At 35.0% G+C, this 21,159-nt stretch overlaps 3 protein-coding genes and 1 pseudogene across 5 annotated transcripts in view; 3 read left to right on the top strand and 1 right to left on the bottom strand.

Moving 5' to 3' along the window:
- The window catches only part of LOC140747444 (uncharacterized), a 223,532-nt gene that overhangs the window by 16,157 nt on the left and 186,216 nt on the right, over positions 1–21,159 (bottom strand). For both annotated transcript variants that reach the window (XM_073079901.1, XM_073079902.1), the window contains exons 9-11: positions 12,283–12,457; positions 10,882–10,997; positions 8,743–8,857 (exon numbers count right to left, since the gene is read on the bottom strand). In XM_073079901.1, the coding sequence (XP_072936002.1) occupies positions 8,743–8,857; positions 10,882–10,997; positions 12,283–12,457 (406 nt within the window). The remainder of the gene's footprint in view (positions 1–8,742; positions 8,858–10,881; positions 10,998–12,282; positions 12,458–21,159) is intronic.
- On the top strand, positions 1,560–6,099 carry pck (Claudin superfamily protein pickel). Its single transcript, XM_073079906.1, has 5 exons — positions 1,560–1,759; positions 2,127–2,335; positions 3,352–3,547; positions 4,476–4,604; positions 5,109–6,099. Exons 1-5 carry the CDS (start codon positions 1,720–1,722, stop codon positions 5,273–5,275), a joined length of 741 nt encoding a protein of 246 aa, XP_072936007.1. The 5' UTR covers positions 1,560–1,719; the 3' UTR covers positions 5,276–6,099.
- On the top strand, positions 4,847–4,975 carry LOC140747623 (uncharacterized; annotated as a pseudogene).
- LOC140747446 (uncharacterized) overlaps positions 17,699–21,159 on the top strand; it is a 157,605-nt gene continuing 154,144 nt past the window's right edge. For both annotated transcript variants that reach the window (XM_073079905.1, XM_073079904.1), the window contains exon 1: positions 17,699–17,986. The gene's annotated coding sequence lies outside the window, so the exon portion shown is untranslated. The remainder of the gene's footprint in view (positions 17,987–21,159) is intronic.

Below are 21,159 nucleotides of genomic sequence, written 5' to 3'. Positions count from 1 at the left end.
GATACGACTATATTCACCTTCTAAGAGAGAATCCCTTAAATTATCACTCGTCGGCAACGCATATGACGCATCAAACAGTTGAAAAACTTTCTTCCAGTACTCAGATTCAAGAAACGATGCAGGTAAACCACTGGCATACATAGCTCTTGCTAAAGCCGTGTCTCTATCTTTGTGGTTATTCGGTTGTTCTGGCAATGAATTTGCATTAAATCTATGCAAACTACCAGTTGAAGCAAGCAATTGTTGCGGTGGTGAATGAATAGGAATTGAACAGCTTATAGTGTTTCCCTTTTTCTTTAGTTTAATTGTATCATGGTCTGTAACTTCTGTAGCATTTGGATTATTTAAATCATTAGGACATCGTTTACACTTTAATAGATGGTCCTTTAATCTGTTAGCCATTGCATGCCTAAATTGAGCACTGCAATATATGCATGTTACATGCTTTTTTGTACCATTTTTACTTAGAGTCAAAAAATGTTCCCATACGTTACTAGAGGGCCGCGGCATCATCCCTCATGAAAATGATTGTTTGTAGTTTGTAAACTCGTACTAAATTTTCAGCGGATTTTTCATTTTTAAACTGTTAATTAGCAATTTGGTCCCCAATACAAAACAATAATTGGCACAGTTTTAACAATAATACTGTACCTATATTCATAGATTCACTTGTACATTGTTAGAAAATAAATGATAATATATCGTGTAATTTTTTGCGGAACATTCATTTTTATATCTGAATAATTCATAAGAAAGTGATTTTAAGATGCTGACTTTGATTGTGCCGCTCTGATGACAGATTGTTATTGATCGAATAGGACAAATCGACGAACTTCATAGGGGTAAAATGAGTTAACTTCACATATTAGGTCAAAATAACTCGAGTAGCACTTGACTCGAGTTGAGGCGGGCAATATTTGTCCAAACTTAGCATAACTAAAAATATATCTTTAATTAATACGTTTTAATTTTAATCGTAAAGAATAAGTCAGCGTTAATATATAAACAATAATTTGTAAATAAATAACTTTTTTTCAGCTAAATATCTCGAATAGGATAATTCGAGTTGAAATTGAGTTATGGTAGTTTTACCCTAAGTTCATGGGTCTTGGCACAGCCCTTTTTGATGAATGAGTTTATGTTATTGGCATGATTGAAAACAATTTATTAAATAAGTAATTACTTAATTTATAAAAATATCGTATGTATATAGTTATTAAAAATAAGTTGAGTATATTTTTGTTTAATAAACGTATTATGTAGTAAAATATTAGGTGTAATAGAAAACTTGATTAGAGTACTAAATCCTATTCTAAAAAAGGAACAATAAAAGTGCAGCCATCAGAACAATGTCAATGATGATAATTTAATTGTATAAATAAAATATTTTATTAATATGAAATGACATCATATGAACATTTAATAAAAGCCATTTTATAGATTTTTGATACACGTAAGGCTTTATACAATCGTTTCTTTTGCCTCAATTTATTAATAAATGGCGATAGAAAATATGTAGAACGAAATAGAGATGTCAACACAGAACACCTATACTCCTAACGGAGGATGTCAAAAGCAAAACTCAAAACTGTCAAATCATAAATGAACCGTTGTTTACAGGATTGTTTATTAAAAAAAGTCTAAGAATTAATGACGATTAATGTTAGTTTTTTCGCAAAAGATTGAAAATACTAACTGAAAACTGCATAGTTCGCTACCATGACTGCCGATGCAAATAACGAGTATCCTAAGGCTTCAAGTAAGTATTTGGGCACGCCCATTTCACATTTCACCCTTCGTGCCGCAATTTAAGGACAGTTTGTATAAACGTATAAATAATTTTTGTTAGTACACACGTAAGCATCTAAAATGTTTTTGGATTTTCTTTACACATCCGAAGTCAAACACTTAATGAACTATAAATAAGAAAATAAGAAAATATTAGTTTATTAATTATTAATTAAGTACTTACAGAAAGTTATCATACAGCAGTAAAGATATTATAATTTATTAAATATAACTTATGCTACCTTATCTAATCTCTTACAACAGTTCTTTGTTGTCTAATTTTGTGACACAAATAAAGTTAGTATACTAATTATCAATACAATAATTACTTATTACAGATGCCACACTCATAGGAGCCACTATCACGTATGTGGCGGGATTGTTCTTGCTGCTGTCCTTCGCGGGACCATACTGGATAGAGTCATATCCGGAGATGTATTCTTCATTCAAGCATATGGGTCTATGGGAGTATTGCTTTGATCGCTTCCGCTTTCCAGCGTATCAGTTTAACAAACTGTTCCATGGATGCCATTACATTTTCAGTCAGGTAATTAATTTATATGATTAAGCTAACTCGGTTTTCTCAATTTTCTGTCATCTGCTGCACATTTAAATATCAGGATAAAATTTTCTAGGCCCGCCAAATTCTTAACCTGCTACTTTTTAAAAGTTTTATACTTTTAAAAATCAATCAAGTAATGTCATGTAATAAGTAGGTCCTGATTAAATTTTAAAATATAGTAGCAGAACATAAATTTACTACTTGCCCTGAAATGTTTTAAAGACTCAAAATTTTCTCCGCGCCCTATAACCCTCTGTACACCTCCAGGTCCCACATGAGGGCATTATCGTCCACCTTGAGATAAACTTCAAACCATTATTAATTGTTTCTATGGTGCTAATACTTATTTCCATAAAGCAAGCATAAGTAATGCACACCAACTTAGTCCAGAAGTGCATGCTTTTATGTAATTTGGTGTGATACTTTAAGATGTAACAAGTATATACATTGGATATACAATATATTGGGGTCGTGGTCCACTTGTGGTTACATGTAAGTTGAGTCATAATTGATGAAAATGAAAGTAGGATAGCATGAACTGAAAGCAAATAATAGTATTGGAAACAATACACTCAAAGTACTACAAGACTTTTAAATTGGAGAGGTTTTTTGATATGATCTCTCGAAAGTCCCTGTATTCTATTCTGATATGTTTATGCGGTCACTGGCAATATGCAAACGAAATATTCTAATTTTGTTGATGAAAACTTATTTTTACCAACCTTTTATTAGCTTAACCTGTATGTATGTGTAATGGAATCTTTGAACTCGATTTTTACCCACTTTGAACAACCATTCAATTCTAAATTTTGAACAATTATCGAAAACCGATGACTATATATGATTTTAATAATTTTATCCTATTCTCGTCATCAGGATCTTTAGGAATAACGATTTTCTTTGTGCGATTAGCGTGGTTTTTAGTTTTAAAACTATAATTATTATTATTTTTAAATTCAATTACCTTAGATTTTTTTCCTTTAACTAACTTTTCTTTACAGGAATATTACGTAATCCGTGAATGGCTGCTCCCCGGTTGGCTGATGGCGGTGCAATCGTTCGTGACGTTGGCGCTGATGCTGTCTTTCTCCGCGCAAGTCCTGCTCGCGTGTGTCATCGTGCGCATGCCCCTGCGCACCGTGCTGCGTTACGAATGGATCTTCGTGTCTGCCGCCTTCACTATGGTGGCTACGTCCAGTGAGTTTTGTTATATCATGTTTATATTAGAACTTGCTGTTACCCATTGGCTTCGCCCACGGCACGGTTCCCAACTTAGGGGTTTTCCCCCCAGATTTATGGGGTAAATGAGTGGTATGGGATATTTTTAGGGGTTTTATATGTCTAGGGGTATTTTTAGGGGTTTTCTGAATATATAATATTCAGAATACAATAGAACTATTCAATCCAATGATAGTAATTTTAATATGATCAACAAATTATATTCAAATAATAGTCAAGCAAAGTTTAATGATGGAAGTAAAAAAAAAAAAAACTGGAAACGTGTCATAAGCTGGCACGGCGTCCAAAAAAAAAAAAAAAAAGGAAACATGTTCTGAGCCAGGGGAGCAAAAAAAAAAAAAAGAGCACACCTAAGCTGTTTTTAGGGAAATTTTCGAGGCAATTATAGGGGGTTTTGACTTAAGTTTAGGGATAAATATTTTTGAGAGTTGGTAACACTGGCCCACGGTTAGAGGTCGATGTTGTCGATCTATCCCTTCGGGAATAGTACTTTTTTCGAGATAAAAGGTACCCTATGTACTTTTATGGATCTTTGAGGCTTTATGTGTTGTACAATATTTTATGACAACCGGTTTACTAGCTAAGGCGTGAAATCACCGCAACTGCTTTTTCAAAATAAAATTGTATTTCATTTTCGAGTACATAGAATATTTATTAGTGACTTTTCGACTAAATCAGATCAAAGTATGTAGCAGTGCCTCACTATACCGGTCTGACACACAGGCGGTTCCGGATTCGATCCCCAGATATCTAAATAATTAATTTAGATTGTTGTTTAGTTTCAGGCAGTTTATGTATTTGTCTGTGTGTCCATGGTATCCACGATACAGGGAATCCTAGTGTGAGTGTTGAAAGTGTTTTTTTAAGAACGAAAAATTTTTTCTAGGTGTCTGCTTGTTTCTCGGAGTGGCTATATTTGGGGGCAACTGCTACCGTCGTGATTGGCTCCTGTACCCGTCGTTCAACGTACTTTCCTGGTCTTATGCATTTGCTGTTGTGGCATTTATTTTGTTTGGTGAGTTTGTGAAAAAATTGTTATTTATACTTTATGTACATGTACCAACACCAACACATAAATTTTACAGTTAATACTTGTAATGTGGTGCTACATTATTGATTGGTATCCAAAAATAATTCTGTAAAGGAACTACTTTGGAATTAAATATTTAGATTTTTTTATTGCATATTTACATGAGGCCACTTTCTAATCTGACTGATCTTTTATTTTACTTCAGAGCTATTCCAACATTTAAATATAAATCTATTGAAAGGAGAGACGGTTAGCACTCTCCGTGACAAGGATGGAACACATAAATGGTTAAATGGTTAAGGGCACATGTGTATAGGCCTTAATAACCAATTCCTATTGGACTGCATATTTTTTATGATCTCTCACGTTTCCTAACGACTTTTTTCTTCAACGTTAAAAAAAGTGATAATTCAATTAATTTGTAATATGCACATAACTTTGAAAAATCAGAGATGCTATTTTACTACAACAATTCTATTTTGTGTACAGGTATCGCAGCGGTGCTGTTGTTTTTGGAGTCGCGTAAGTTATACGAGCTGCGTTTGGAGGCCAAGAACCTAGTGGCTCAGATGCAACACAGCCAGCCGGAGCACGCCCTGCATCACCTCCGCGACCAGCTCCACCAGCAACAGCAACTAGGCTATTTTAGAAATTAGTTCCTGAAATATGCCTAGGATGCCTTTTCTCGATTTTTTTAATCTCACGAATAAATTTAGGAGTTTCCGAAGGGTTCTTCGAACGCGAATTCACGATGCTAATGGTACTTTATTTTGAATAGCTTGCGTTGAATTGTTTGATCGATCTGAAAATGCAATTGGTAGCGATGAATGCGGAATCATTCACTTACAATTGTTTTAACTTATTCTTGATGCATTTATTGACGAAAATGATATATAAAGTATTTAATTAAACATATTATGGTATGTTTAATTATCTATAGAATTATATTTGTAGTACTCATTTAACTAAAAAATCTGCATTGCTCATGGAAATTTCGTTTTATAATTGTGTATTTTTTAAAAAATAATGTGTATTTTATCATATAAATTATTACGTCTTAGGTCATAATTATACTACGGATATTTTGTCGTTATGTTGAATAATACTGATTTTTCAGAAAAAGTGAAGCTTATAAAAACCGCTCGTTAACGCCAGCATTGCATTTTTGATCGGTCAAATAGTTTGGCGCGTCATATGCGACTTTTTGAACCACCTCAAACTTAAAAATTATGCATTCTACATATACAGTTCTAATCTTAATAGGTATAAGAATGTTATTCAAAGATATTGTTTATGATCAATGGATGTAACATTCCATAACATATATCCGTCCGAAATATAGTTGATACTTTAATTTTTAGTTTTAAGCCACATTTCTTTGACTGAAGTGTAATGACGTAAGATGTGAGGTTAGTTGGGGTAATATCGGAGGTATGGTAGAGCCGCACGATTGTAATTGTAGACTAAGGCCGTTTGTCCACCGCCACCGTCACCGAACCGATACTGAGAACGAGATTATTTCGGGCCGATTTTAATATGACGTGACGGTGTTGTGTTCTGCTTTGAAGAGTGTGGTAAAGTAAGGGAAGTATTACTTTTCCGGGACATTCCAGTGTAGTCCTCAGGAGTAGCGGCGCATCTATTACTGACCTCAGGTACGAATCTAATTTTATTTGCGATTACAGATTTCCATGGTCGGCAGTAGCCACTTACCATCAGATATAAGCTACTACCAATGGTAGATTGGCAATATTTTTTACATTGGCGATATTATACAACCACGCCATCACGAACTTCTAATAATAATAGTTTAAACCTAAAAACCACGCTAAAATCGCACAAGGATAATCGTTAATCCTGATTCCTGATCGCGTATTGTCATCGGTTCTTGATAATTGTTAATTTTAAATTAATCGGACCGTTCAAAGTGGGTAAAAATCTAATTCAAAGATTTCGTTACATACATACATACATACATACATACATATAGATACAATCCATGCTAATAAAAGCGTGTTAAAAAGATTTGCTTACAATTTTAATCATACAGTTTAACCCTGCAGAAATTACTTCAACTAATCTTATTTTAGTATTGTTAGATATTTAGTTAAGTTTCTATATGTAATAGAATCTCTTTATCTTTTATTTGATATTTTTTTAAGCGATCTGATTATTAACGTATGTATCTTGAAAACTGTTGTTCAAATGAACTTTAAGGAATGTTTCGACGAAGTTAACTCCGATATTTTAACAATATTAGTACCTGTTCGCACTTTATTGATATTAAAATTAAAATATTTTTATAAACACTAGGTTTATATACTTACTCTTAATAATTATGTACTTTTAATCGTAGTAAAAATGCCTTAAAGCTTAATGAAAATAAGTATGATTTTACATGGACAAAATAAATATATATATAAGGTAAGATATTGCGTACTCCTGATTATAAAGAACCTATCTGATTATAAAGAAATTTATGATGGCACGGAGAACCATGTTTCAAAATGAGACCAATTATATTCTTAGGCGTGCCTTTACATAAGATTTAGTAGACTGTTGTAATATCAGAGAGTTTGTTTAGTTTGCGAAGGCTATGTAACTATTTTGTCTATGGGATTTTATTTTATAAAATTAAAAATGATGTGTGCATTAAATTATGTATTTCGAAAAGTGATATTTTTATATTTGAGATAAAAAATATGAGTATTTTCTGGATATGTGGATTTGAAAAATGTTTTTTATTATTCACGGGATTTATTCCGGTTCTATATTGGTTATGAAACTTATAAGTTAAATGGTTAATAAAATATCGCCACCGCATTTTAATACACTGATCTTTCTATGTCACAGTCAATGTCTTATACATGGATACTTTTATCAATTTTCAATGTTTGTATATTATGCATTTTATTAAATAAATACGTATAGGTCGTGGGGTAGCGCTTAAAACACATATGTGTCGCATCGTGGCACGGTGTGACGTGGAGAGTGGCGTGTTTCGTGGTGGAAATCTTCGATATATACGATCTGATTTAAATATGCATGGAATTATGCCAGTTAAATCAGACCCACTTCTTGCATGCATGCAGGTAATGGTTCGAATTTAACTTGTAAGTGTAATATGTATGATTAGCATAATTCCTAGTCATACATATTACAGGTAAAGTTAAATAAAAGTTTTAAAAAATCACAATGTCGAGAAAAATGCTGATGCAAACTTGCGTTATGGTTTTTTAGTGATTTCCATCATTCATAAAAATACAACCATTTCTTACACCATGATGGGAATCATTTGTAAGAAAAAATAACGCAGAATTGCATTACCAATTTTCTCGACATCGTGATCTTTACGATGCAGTCGCAGATTTCCACGACGCGACATCGCAACGTTACACGACGCCGCAACGTGCCAAGATGTGTTTTAGCCTTAAGTACCCCGTAGTAGTCCGTCCCTGCATTGTACAACATTATTACTGTTATTGTACTTGCACTAAAATGTAATCTTAAATATGAATATACATATTTTTAATATATTGTGTTTTTATTCACTTATGCTACCTTTCTTATTAGGAAATATCAGTCAAATGTTTTAAGAAACATGGCTATCACGCGACACCCGATAGATGTGAAACATCTGACTTTAAGGTTTTAGAAATAAATAGCTAGAGAATAACTCTGGAAACAAAAAAACAGAACTGCTCACAAATGTAGCCTATGTGAGTCTCAGAAATTGGACGATGCCAACGACACCCCATATTAGGTATAATGTTAAAATCTATAAAGCCTGCATGACGCTCGATAAACTTAAAGGAAAATAAAGGAAGCAATAATTAAATACTTATACGAGTAAAATAAGTAAAACGAACAGTTTTGTTACTAATAGGTAACTAAAACATCGGAACAAACAGCAACGAAGTAGGTATATGAATCTGTGGTCATTTTGGTAGGACTTCTTGTCTGGGATTCATTACAGATGTCCACAAGCAGCAGTATCCCTTTACCACCAGATTTTGTATGCAGTCGTTATATTTTATAAAAGATTATTCTCAGATGACACCGGCAAGATAGTACTGGCAAGCGAAATAGTGAATTTATTTGCACAATAAAGGTGAAATCTTACCTGGTTTATTATGTTGTTGACACAACCTTAGAACGTGGTCCATTGTTGTCTGCGGCAGGTTACCGTCCACCACGACCAACGGCGCATTCTTTAAATACTCCACATGTCTGTCCACCTACAATCATAAAAAAACTTATTTAGATTTTGCAAGTGTTTAACACTATTAACTATTAAGTAGGGTAACTAAATATTAAGTAGGGTAGGTTAAGTTAGGGCTATAGGTATTGTATTTTTGCAATAATAAATGTGTATGGGGAATTTGAGCAACTATGCTGAACTTTACCCTAGCCAAAATTATTATGTAAATTTATCGTAACACAGAATGATTTTGGATTTAGTTAAAACTTATAACTAGCCAAACGCGCGAGGTTTTCAAATTCGGCGATATTATTTTTCAAAAAGAACATTTTCAACAGAAAATTTTCAAAAAACATAGTTATAGGATGTCGAGCTATGGAGAGCGTGGCAAAAAAAAATCTAAGTCTATACTTAAAACGACGACGGGAGGGTCGCCTACCCTTAAGCGATATCTTTGTTATCGAAGCTGAAGACTAAAATGTGGAAGGCTTTAATACTTCTGAGTCAATTCCATTAGAATAATAGAGGCCATAGCCTAATGACAGAAGACCTTCATGTGGCGCGCGCGATTCAAAAATGATGTGAAGAAGAATAATTGCTGGAACTGGCACGCCGTATATAAGATTGTGCAAGGGTGGTCCTCACATGTTGAGAAATACTGTGATTTTCTGGTGTAGTCTTGGGACCAGAATAGAGCTCTCTGCGTGTTGGAAGAGGTGATAAAAATATTTCGATTGAATCTTATTTCTGTGTTCCTTTTCTTTTTAATTTTGTATATTATTGGATAAATTGATTCGCGTGCTTATAGGTCCATCGACCCACGCGTGTATTGGTATTTAATTGTCTTCAGACCCTATTGTCGCAGGCATGCTAGCGATACGTATGTTTACCTATAATGTGTTACCCACATCTGACCTTTGGATATGCGACAGAAGGTCAAATGTCTTTTCATATAATATTTATTGCATTTTGTGCAAATATTACATTGCGTTATAAATAACCTGTGCTGTTAACTAGGGTTTAGCAAATTTAAGCGTAGGTAGAGGTAGCGTAGGTAGGTAGAAGAGATCTTAGGTATTTTAGAATTCAATTAAATTCCGAACCGTTATTTATTAATATGATTGGTTGTTTTTTTTATCGCATATTGAGCCTTGGGTCGAAAATTTGCTTTGATTAATTGGCGTAGGTATGTCAGGGGTATGGATTTCACTTTGAGAAACCCTGCTGTAAGCATTGAAGATAATACCTGTGGATTATAAGTATTGCGAGTGGCTTTTTGTTACAATCAGAACATATTTTTCATTACAATAGTATATAAACATAATATAACTATTTAATTATATTTAGTGCTTAGTTACATTTTTTTAGTTAGTGCCTAAGTTCATACGTTTATACCATATAAAAATATTTTTGCAGTTTATTCATGACACGCTTTTACTGAAAACGCCTGAAGTAGTGCATCTAAATTTGTTGTTTTCCATACAGGATATTGCATTCGCTCTCGAGAATTTTATTCGAGAAGAGATGGGTGAGCTCCTACCAGCAATTTTATATTTTATACAATTTTCTGCCGCAAGGAATTTTTATAAGTTTTTAAACTAAGGAAATATTTATCATACAATATCGGACAAAGTAATAAAGAACGATGTAAGGTTTTAATAATCAGTGTATCCAAAATTATTAAATGATATATTCATTGGATAGTTTACCTATTTTGAAAGCGTTGTCCTTTTTTGTTAGTTAGGTATAGTTATTTTCTACTCACTTCCTATAAAGTTAGCGTATTAAAAAAACAACTATTTAGTATAAAATAAACCTATTGTTAAAAGCGTGACAAGATCCTGATCCATTTTGGATGGTTGGATGGATGTGACCAAGAATACGTAGATAGGTAGGTATACATATGACTTCACAAAACTTGCTGATGTGACGCATCTATGATGGAAACGGATAGAATTTTAAGTTTCGAGGAAGACTTGGATTTTACTGCTTCTCTCTTTCCTGCTCGTATAATTTAAAAAGTAACTTGTTAATAAAAACAACAGTCATATTATCACTTACCAAGTCTATTGTTATGTGGTCATGGATATTCATGTCTCCGAGTCCTAGCAGACATTCGCCTTTAGCATCGAAAACGGCTGCATACATAGAAGTTTTCGCATCTTTTACTGTACAATCTGAAATTTTATAAACAATGATGAACTGCCCGGCAGATCGGTCATCACACCGATCTGACAATTGGTTTTGGATTTGATCCCCGGTCAGCCAAGACATCTTCATTAGGTATGAATTTCGTTTTGTTTCCTGGGTAATCATATAGGTATATTTGTCGTTATGTGTGGCCGGGGCACGCACACACACGAAACATCCTAGTGTAGGGCTATGAGTGTAGCGGTAATGTGTAAATAATAGGGTACTATGAATTATAACATAAATAATTGCCTTTTGGCAATATAGGAGACACTAGTGAATCAGGTTTTTTATTATGATCATTATATAAACTAATGGATGGTCATGACTGTCGTTAGGAATCACGGCCAGGACGGAGCCATGATGTTCGTTAAAGAAAATGTAGATAAATGATATTTCTAGTTGGTACGTAATTAGACTGATACATTTTATTACAAAGGTTAATACCTATTCATGGTCAACCCATTACAGTTCCACTGCTGGGCACGGGATTCCTCTCAGAATGAGAAGGATTAAGCCATAGTCAACCGCTGGTCAAGTGCGTATTGGTAAACTTAACGTACCTTTAAGAACCCTTTTTTTAAGATCTATAAGGTTCTCGTGTCACGTGTCACTAGGCTATCACTGCTTTTGTTAAAGACAAAGTTGGTATTTACTGTTAGCTCGTATATATTTTTACAACGCGTTCGCGTCTTGCTGAGCTCGTAACTCGCTTGAAGAAAAGTCTGAAGTAAGACGAAGAACAGTTACTGTCCTTACTGCTCACGGTTTAACAGTCGAGATACTCTACATTACTTTGTTCTATTGCACGTTTATAGTCTAGACATTAAGTAAGAAATTTTGTTTTGTAGAAGTTTAGGAATCGCAGTAAGGCAGCGACAGCCACTATGGTTGAAACTCGGGATCTCGAAGACGATCGAAATTCCGAGGAAAATATAATAAGGAAGCTTATACGCCTAAGTGTATTTTTTAAAAATAAGTTTTCAATGTTCAACTCTACCAATTTGCATTTGGTTAGCGCGTCAACTCCTCTTACTCCAAGGGAGACTCATGTCCAGCAGTGGGACAGTAAGTAAAGAGTTGACGACAAGTGTAGCACCTACCCCCATTTTTTGAAGTAGCTATATTACGGAAATACGTAAAAATATGATGACCGTGTAAAAATGCGTAAAAACTCCAAATCAGTCAGTATTTTAGAAATTAGCTTAGTGTCGTATAAATAGTGAAATTTGTTCAATATTTTTAATTGATACAGGTCATAAAAAATACTACCATTAAGAATAAGTCCAGGGGCGATATTCGTCAGGAATTCCCCATCTCCGTCTTGCCCAAGAGCCGTCAAGAGCTTTGTACGCCCGCCTCGCATCCGCCACAGCGCTTCCGCCATGTTCCGAGCCACACCCCCTCCACACTGCTCCATTTTACACGCGTGGGTACTGCCATCCAACTGGAAAATAAAATACGTTGATTCGTTGCAACAAGGCCTTTTTTTTTTTGTTCACGAGGGGGAAGCCTTTAAAAGGTACCCGGCGCCGTGGGAGCGACGCAAGGTTATGTGGGATTTTTACTGCACTAAAACCCCCCCGGTGGCCGTCCTCAGCGCTGCGTAGAGGGCTCCGGGATCTCCAAAGGAACGCAACCGGAGTCCTCTTAGCGCGTTGCCCCGTCGGGCTCTGCCCAGGTGAGCTTGACGCTCGCCACACCATCTGGTGTGTACGACGGTATAAGGCCTATGGATGAGACGTCAATTGCAAAATAAAATGTTTCTTTGACAGGCATGTAGAAATGTCTATGTGTGCGCCAGTTTTACATACTCACTTAACGAAATTATAATGTAGGTACTTTGTTACATTGTAAGACATTAAAATGTATATATTGAAAATTCTGTATTGTATTTTGATAAAAACGAAATATTAATATGCGATCAAGTATTCTTATTATTATATGCGTTTATTTAAAACCAGTTTAAATATGCCGGTAGCCTTTTATCAATGTTAGGTAGTCTTTATCAATTTAGTTCAGTTATTAGTTTTTATCAATATAATAGTATCTTTGGGTTTCTTTAGCTTGGCAGAGTGATTGCTCCACCTGCATACGCAACGAGAGATCGATGTTCTACGCAGCCATAGTGGCGCCAGTACGTATGCGGTTAAAGTATTGTAGCAGGTCACCGACAGTAACATCCCGGCGTCGAATTAGCACTGCATCTTTTTATCAGTTATCTAAATATATAAAACTCAAAGGTGACTGACTGACATAGTGATCTATCAACGCACAGCCCAAACCACTGGACGGATCGGGCTGAAATTTGACATGCAGGTAGATTTAATGACGTAGGCACCCGCTAAGAAAGGATTTTGATCAGTTCTACCCCCATGGGCATTAAATAGGGGATGAAAATATTGCTTCGTAACGCGAGCGAAGCCGCGGCCAAAAGCTCGTCCTTGATAAGAGAGAGGATAGGACAGATGATATGACGCCCTAACGTGGGCAAACAACGCGGGTATTACATCCACTCCCAATCATCGAAGTGACTTTAGAGGATGAGCCTGATTGTGATACAGTGTTAAGAGCGCCGGTGCTATTTTTATTACATAATGAAGTCTTGTTGACTTGAACACAGTTGCATCAATGTAGCACAGTGTTTTGGGTCTCTTCGCTATTCTTTCATATTTTTATACAACTATTTAAACACATAAAGACGCTTTCTGTAGGCACAATGTCACATAAGGATTCCCTAAGACGAATACACAAACATCCAGACTCAGAACAGATATCTAAATTCATCATTCAGATCTGTCTGGCCGGGGATTGAATCCGGAACCCTTTGCATGTTATGACAGGCATGGTATATCGACATAGCCACAGAGGCAACGATTATTTATTTCTATTTAAATAATTATAGTTTAAAAACTAAAAACCACGCTAAAATCGCACAAGGAAAATCGTTAATCCTGATTCCTGACGATCCTATTGAGGTGTACGGGTTAAAATTATTAAAATCGTGTATTGTCATCGGTTTTTAATAATTATTCAAAATTTTAAATTAATCAGACCGTTAAAAGTAGGTAAAAATCGAGTTCAAAAATTCCGTCACATACATACATACATACATTCAGGTCAAGCTAATAAAAGCGTGGTAAAAAAAACAACATTTTCAGTATTAAATAAAAGGATTAACGAACCGTGTTATTTGTAGTTATTTTGCGCCACGAAGTATTTAGTATCGCATGTCTGGCTTTACGTTTAGCGTGTGAAGATAGGACTGGTTTATTGCATGCGAATATTAATATAAAGAGTTAGGTCACGGGACTACGGGTCGAGCGTTGTGGCAGTTGTACTGTCAAAGAAAAGAGAAGCCTGCTATGTGTAGGTATTTTATTTGTTTTGTAATGGAATGGCTAAAGATAGTACATTTAGTTAAGGATGGTCACGGAACTATGGGTCGAGTATTGTGGCAGGTGCACTGTCAAAGAAAAGTGAAGTGGCATACTTAGGTATTTTATTTGTTTTACTGATGGAATGGTTACCAACGCATTTTATCATTCAATTAAAAGTGAAATATGACCTGTGACCTATTTTAATTTAGTGACAGTTGTCATTCAGTGGCCACTTAACTCAATTTATCATACAGGTTTCTTCATGTTGTTTTCCTTCACAGTCAAAGTAAGTAAACACGAATTTCCAATATGTACATAACTTTGAAAACTCAGAGTTGCATGACTGCGATTCGAACGACGAACCCATCCTCCTTTTTCTTGTTAACGAGGGTACCTTCAAGAGGTACCCGGTGCTGTGTGTGCGACACAGGGTTATGTGGGACTCTTTCCGCACTAAACCCCCCAGGTGGCCTTCGGCGCTGCGTAGAGGACTCCGGGATCTCCAATGGAACACAATCGGATTCCCCTTAGCGCGGTGCCCCGTTGAGCTCCGCCCAGATGAGCTTGACGCTCGCCAGACCGTCTGGTGTGCACGACGGTATACGACCACACTTACCGCCGTCCATCTCGGGGTCACTGGCCGGGCGGTTCGAGCTCCCACTCTTGCCGTGAACCTACCTATTGAAAGACCAAGTTTCTAACCATTCGGCTATCACTGCTGTATCAACAATTGTTAGGAACTGTTGGTGTATATACTAAATTCCCATACTATAAATTCAAACTTGAGCTACGTATTCTTTGACCACTAGCAACCCTTCCGGGCGCTGCACCACTGATCGTATCGGTAAGTTGCACGCGATTGCCTTGCTGAATTATGCAACCTAAAGTTGCATGTGGCAATATTTAAAAAATAATTTATATTTGCGCTAACGCTAATGCTACTTTTTGTGCGGTTGACACCGATATGTTTCCTGCAGATTGGCTTGTTTTATGACGCTGCGGTTCTATTTTTGCGCCAAAGTGCGGTTAAAAATAAAATAAGCGACTGAAAAGAAGCTTTTCTTTGAAAACGGCCTCTGAGTAGTGCTTTTTTATAAAACAAAAGTAGTAAAGGAGTATGCAGTCAGCTTAATAGTAGGTACTGATGTGGTCACGGCCACGTGTTTCTATTACCCCACTCTTCAAATCAGAACACAGCAGCGCTTGATATTAATATGATTTGGACAAAACACATTTACAAACGACCTCAACAGAACTCCTGTTCTTTTAGGAGTCGTTTTCAAATGACCATGGACGGCAATGACCTCTTATAGTAACACTCAAGTAGAGACACTGTCAGTAAGAGAGAGGAGTTTAAGCCATAGTCCATCGCGCTGGACAAATGGGAATCGATAAAATATTGGACACCTTAAAAGCTTTAATATAAATAACTCCCAGACATATTTTCTCACGACGTTTTTCTTTATCGTTATAGCAAGTGATAACTTTGAAAAATTAGAGGTGTGTGTCTGGGATTTGAACCTCGGCCCCCCGGATCGAGAGGTCGAGTTTCAATCGGAGACGATGACTGCCTTCAGCTTTACTGTAACCTAAGGCACAAGAAAGACACATCATCCCAGATAATATGGTAGCACAAATATCTAATGGAAACTTAATCCACATAACAAATTGAACAGCAAACATAAATAGTTACATTACTCAGAGATTAAATCATAAATTATGTTTGCCAAAGCTCTTGTATTAATTAAATGTCCAACAATCGGTTGTGTGCCTTTGATCTAAGCATTAAATTACATATTAATGATAACGATTGATGACTCTCAGGATGTCACACTTCACAATGATTAATGAGTTTAGATGAAAATCTTCCGGAGAAAAAATATTATGCATTGGATTTATCATCACATAAACCTGTTTCTGTTATTACATGATGTGTAATAATAACACAATTTATTACTTCTTTTAATAAAATTTGTCTTTTTTGTAAAATTTGAATAGTAAAACAGTTATAGTCGGCAAGTTGCATGTCAAAAATATACAGGATAATACAATAAACAACAAGACAATAAGAAATAATGATTTTATTTATTTATACATTCCTAAAGTCGAAAGAACACAATTCGAAATATTCGATATATGCCTAAGCAAAATTTCGCCCTTAATTTTTCGTTCCCATATTTGTAATATCCCAAATCATTCTGCGCAAGCTTTATAAAACTGCTAGAATATTCGAAAAAATACTCACATACTAATTTTTTCTTTATTTCTGGTATTTCTTCTTTATGTCTTGTACAGTTTACGGATTGAAAATTAAAGCAAACTATCGAGAAATCATAAAATGTAGCAATAAAAATATTATTTTAAAACCGTATTCAAGTTAAATATCTTTATTGCGGTCAAATACAAGAAATCACAGTTTATCAAAATCATACATTAATAGCAAAAGCTTATCCATTGGATTCCACACTTATCCAATCAAACAACGGCTTTAAGAATTTAAAAATTAATAATTAGGATTAGGTAACATGTTCTTCAGGCGTAGAAATACCTTTGAAAAATATTAAAATAGCTATTGTTCACCCATTCAAGCTCAACCCGTGTCAGCTGTTACGTACCCAAACATATTGTTTACAATACGTCAGAACCACAGATCTATGAACGGCAGTTCTATACGCTTGAAAAAAAGGCTGTATATTGTTCAGTGTGTAGAACGCTAAAAGAAATTTCAAACGCGCCGAGGTTGGAGTAACCTTTTAATTAAGAAAGCTCCTGAAAGTTTCTCTAATCGCAAAAACGAGGTCTGCGAATAACATCTTTATGGAACAATTCTCCTAATTTCAAAGAACTTAATCGATTTAACGTTTTTTTCTAACTTTTGTTATGGGGAACATTTTCTTCAGCGTGGAAGTGCCTATCAAGTTTGGCATTAAATGAATAATTTGAGATATTAATAAGTTTTACTATACAAAATGAAAAAAATATAATTTTCAAACAATGTTTTTATTTATCGTTTATATTAATAGCATATCAGCGTAGATATCACCATTTTACTATTTAGAAATAAGAACTAAATCGTTAAACGAAAGAAAAAGATAAGAATCGTATGTTTACCTCATAACCGTTTAGAACGAGCTTAGCGTACTATCGGACGGTTAATAGAAATACCTGAATCCTATTTTGGCAGTAAACAGTTGATTTTTTCAATGGTTTTGCAATGGAGGAGGGCGCTAGAGGGCGGCGATATCGAGCGTGGGCGCGCCGCCCCGCGCTCTGAAGCCCTAGAGCGGACAGGCCAGTTCGCCGTGATACTTCGCGCGCGCCCGCCGGCTCCATCGCACTCCCGCCGCTACACGTATCCAACAGTGCACATGACATACGTTTCATATACTCCTACTATATATACACGTGCTTCTATATAGTGCGACGCTCCCCAACGGCCGCCAAGGTCTTCTAGTGCATGACTCCACGCGACGACCGGCTCGCGAAAACGATTGAAATTATTAGTGTGATATAAATTAAAATGATTTGTGACAGTAGTCTAGTGTTTATCGAATAAATTTGGTGGCGGCGGCGCCACGTCTACGTCATGTTACAGGGTAACGTATTTTATTTTATTAAGAAAATTGTCTGAGTTCATTTATTATTTTTGTATTTTTAGCGGATTTATTTATCTCTCTATTAATGTTTATAATTATTTATATGTTTCTAAGTAATTATTTGTGGATATTATACCACTATACCGGTGAAATTTGAGTACTTATACTAATTAAGTGTTTAAATAAAGGTGCGTGTTATAAATTAAAACGTCATAATTATTGATTACAAATTCATTGAGAAAGAGAATTGAACAATCCTAGAAAAACATTTCTAATATTTTAAAATCCTAGTAGTTTTTTTTATAAATAATGAAAGAAACAAATTGCTTTTCTCTTAAGAAAGGCAATCAGGTCCGTTTAAGTGTTGAATAAATTCAACTAAGAAGATATTGAAGGGCAGACTACAATGGAAAATAAATAGCACAGTAATGCTGCCAAGCTCTTGTTGTAAACTTCGATATGCCCTTGGGGAATTGCCCGGAACTATCAAAGTAGGGCCCTTGTCTCCTCTAAGAAGCCTACCAGATTATGTTCTATAAATATATAATGATAATTTTGGTTATGGTATAAATCTAAGTTCGGTTTCTTTACGTTTGTTTTATGAATACTTCTAATGTTACTACGTATCTAAGGAAAGTAATAGGTACTCGTATATAAGTGGTTAATAAACATTTCCTTTAAATCTGTAAAATCAATGTCACAAAATTGATTCCATTTATGATTGTAGAGAAATAAATAAAGATTACATCTCTAATTACATTTACGCTGCTTATTTTATATTTATAAAATAAATATTCACATTTATTTTATGAAAAACCTCTCATTTATAATTTAGTGTTCTTATGACGTGTTCTCATTTTGTCCTTATATAACATAAGTCATTCCAAAAACGTTTGGAGTAAGATATAAACTTGAAATGGAGGCTGGAATATTCTAGGTCCAATTCCATCAAGAGTTAGGTACTTAGGATTCTTTAGTTCTTATGTGGGACGCTTTTTATGTACTATTTTTAGTGTCTCATCTTTCAAAATGATATTTTTCATAAAGAAAAAGGTAGCATATTTGTACCTGTTCTCCTGTTAAGAAATAAAAAAATAGTATTGGTTAAATTTATACAGCAGACTTTTCATTGTGAAAATACAAAATCGATTTTTATAATCTCATGGGACTTACTGGGTTCGTGTCACAAACTTGTCATGCATACAATTTACAACAAGTCAAACTGTTTAATAAAGAAAAAAAACTGAATTCTTATATAATGAGACGACCATTACAAAGTAATTGAGAAGAATACATAAGATTGAAGTTCTCTAATTTTCAGCAAACCCTGAGCTTCTTGATAATCCTGATGATCCTGATACTTGTAGAACCCTGAGCTTCTTTTCGTTATTAAAGACAGTATCGAAAATGTTTATTAAAGATCTACATTATATTTTTTATACAAAGCTGGTATAACTGTCAGACCTGGATCTCATATGTCAAAATAGTTGGGCGTATGTTGATAAAGTCTCTGCCTATTTCTGCCATTCCAATGTTTTAGCTTGTAGTATGTATGTTTGCAGACTTATCTAAAAGAATTACTGATTCTCACTTTAGTCCTTGAAGACAGTCCGGGGATAGAGCGTATCTGTAATCGATTTATGGTAATGGTCACTTGTTATCACGTACATAAATTTACTACCTACTTTTTCTACTTGTATTAAACAAGTAGCCAACGACCAAGCAGTTCATCTGAATCTGAAGATGTCCATGAATACCTTTATTCAACCCCAGATAGGATACTACCGGATATATGCCACATATGATTTGCTATCCCTGAGGGCTAATTTGTAGCGCCTTATATAATTTATCTCTCTAAAATTATAAAAAAAAAAGATGTTATAAATCTGAAATAATCCGTAGTTATTACTTTTTCAGGTATAGCTATACGAAGATAAAAAATCTGATCGAGCACTCTATATACTTCTCTATGTGAAAAAGTTATAATTACCAAAAATTTTAATAAACCCTTACAATCACCATTTCTGAACTTCCATTACAAGTAATGTAACGTTAAACGATGTAACATTCTAATGTTACATTGTTTAATCGTGTCAAAGCATCTGTCGTTTCACATTTGCTCAGAATATATGCTACATTATATACTCTTAAATGAGCTACGCTTCGTAGGCCGTAGCGGAATGCTACGCCGCTCGAGTTCTACGTAAATTGTGCTTTGTAAGATTCTGTTAATTAAATTTTTAATCATAACGGCTCCATTGTTTGAGAAGTGTTCTTATGTAAAAGTGATATTAGCAATTTGTATATAAAGGCAGTGTTTATCTCATAATTGGATGTTTGAAGATGGTAGAACCCTCTGAAGTTCGACACCGGGGGCATCACCGCCACATCTATTTCTGCCCAATAAAAGCAGTGTTAAGCGTTGCTGTGTTCTCGTTTGAAAAGTGTAGTAGGGAAGACAGACTTTTCCGTGGCGTTCCAGTTTAGTCCTCAGGGGTAACGCCGCATCTGTGGTAGATCTCTGGTGGATATCTTGTCTTGTCGGGGGTGGAATACCATCATGTAGAGTGCATGCTCGTCTGTTACTCCGATATTATATAAAAAAGATGGAGTAACCATTTATATCTAAAAATTAAAAATAAGTGGGACATTTGTTTTTGTCGTGTCTGAAGTAAACTCAATTATGCTGCAAGTGCGTGTTGGTGCTGTTTTAGTTTATTTACTTATTCATATTATTCGACTACCAAAATGTGAGTTTTAGCGCTTGGAAAAGGTTGTCGTACCAGCAATACCGTTTTATTTATTAATGTAATTCCCAAAAGGCTGATACTAACTTAACTTTATCAAACAAGCTTTCACAATTTTAAATTACGTTCACAAATATAAATTATTCGGGCGTTTTTTCTGTTTATTATATGTTGGAGTGATGTTTGAATTTAACTTTTAAAGTATATTTTGTATATTTAAAAGCTGTTAGAAACGACAAAAAATTTGTTGAGGTATCATTGTGATATATGATATGGTTGTGTTCTTCTAAGATACTCGCAACAATTCTTGCTTGCTTCGGTTTGAAAGGAGTGAATAATAAAAGTGAAATATCACACCTTTAGAATGATGACGTGAACGTAAATATCATGCACTCAAAAACAGGCGTGTTGTCATCAATTCCCGTC

The sequence above is a fragment of the Epargyreus clarus genome, unplaced genomic scaffold, assembly GCF_041222505.1.
Source record: "Epargyreus clarus isolate Ecla_fem2 unplaced genomic scaffold, WU_Ecla_fem_2.2 ptg000014l, whole genome shotgun sequence".
Lineage (NCBI taxonomy): Eukaryota > Metazoa > Arthropoda > Insecta > Lepidoptera > Hesperiidae > Epargyreus > Epargyreus clarus.
This window is presented reverse-complemented; position numbering and strand designations above follow the sequence as displayed.

Excerpts from the sequence above, each read along its gene's own strand:
- pck (XM_073079906.1), top strand. The coding sequence starts at position 1,720 with ATGACTGCCGATGCAAATAACGAGTATCCTAAGGCTTCAA. Across the intron at positions 2,336-3,351 it reads GCCATTACATTTTCAGTCAG|GAATATTACGTAATCCGTGA; the intron begins GTAATTAATTTA and ends TTTTCTTTACAG. Across the intron at positions 4,605-5,108 it reads TGTGGCATTTATTTTGTTTG|GTATCGCAGCGGTGCTGTTG; the intron begins GTGAGTTTGTGA and ends TTTTGTGTACAG.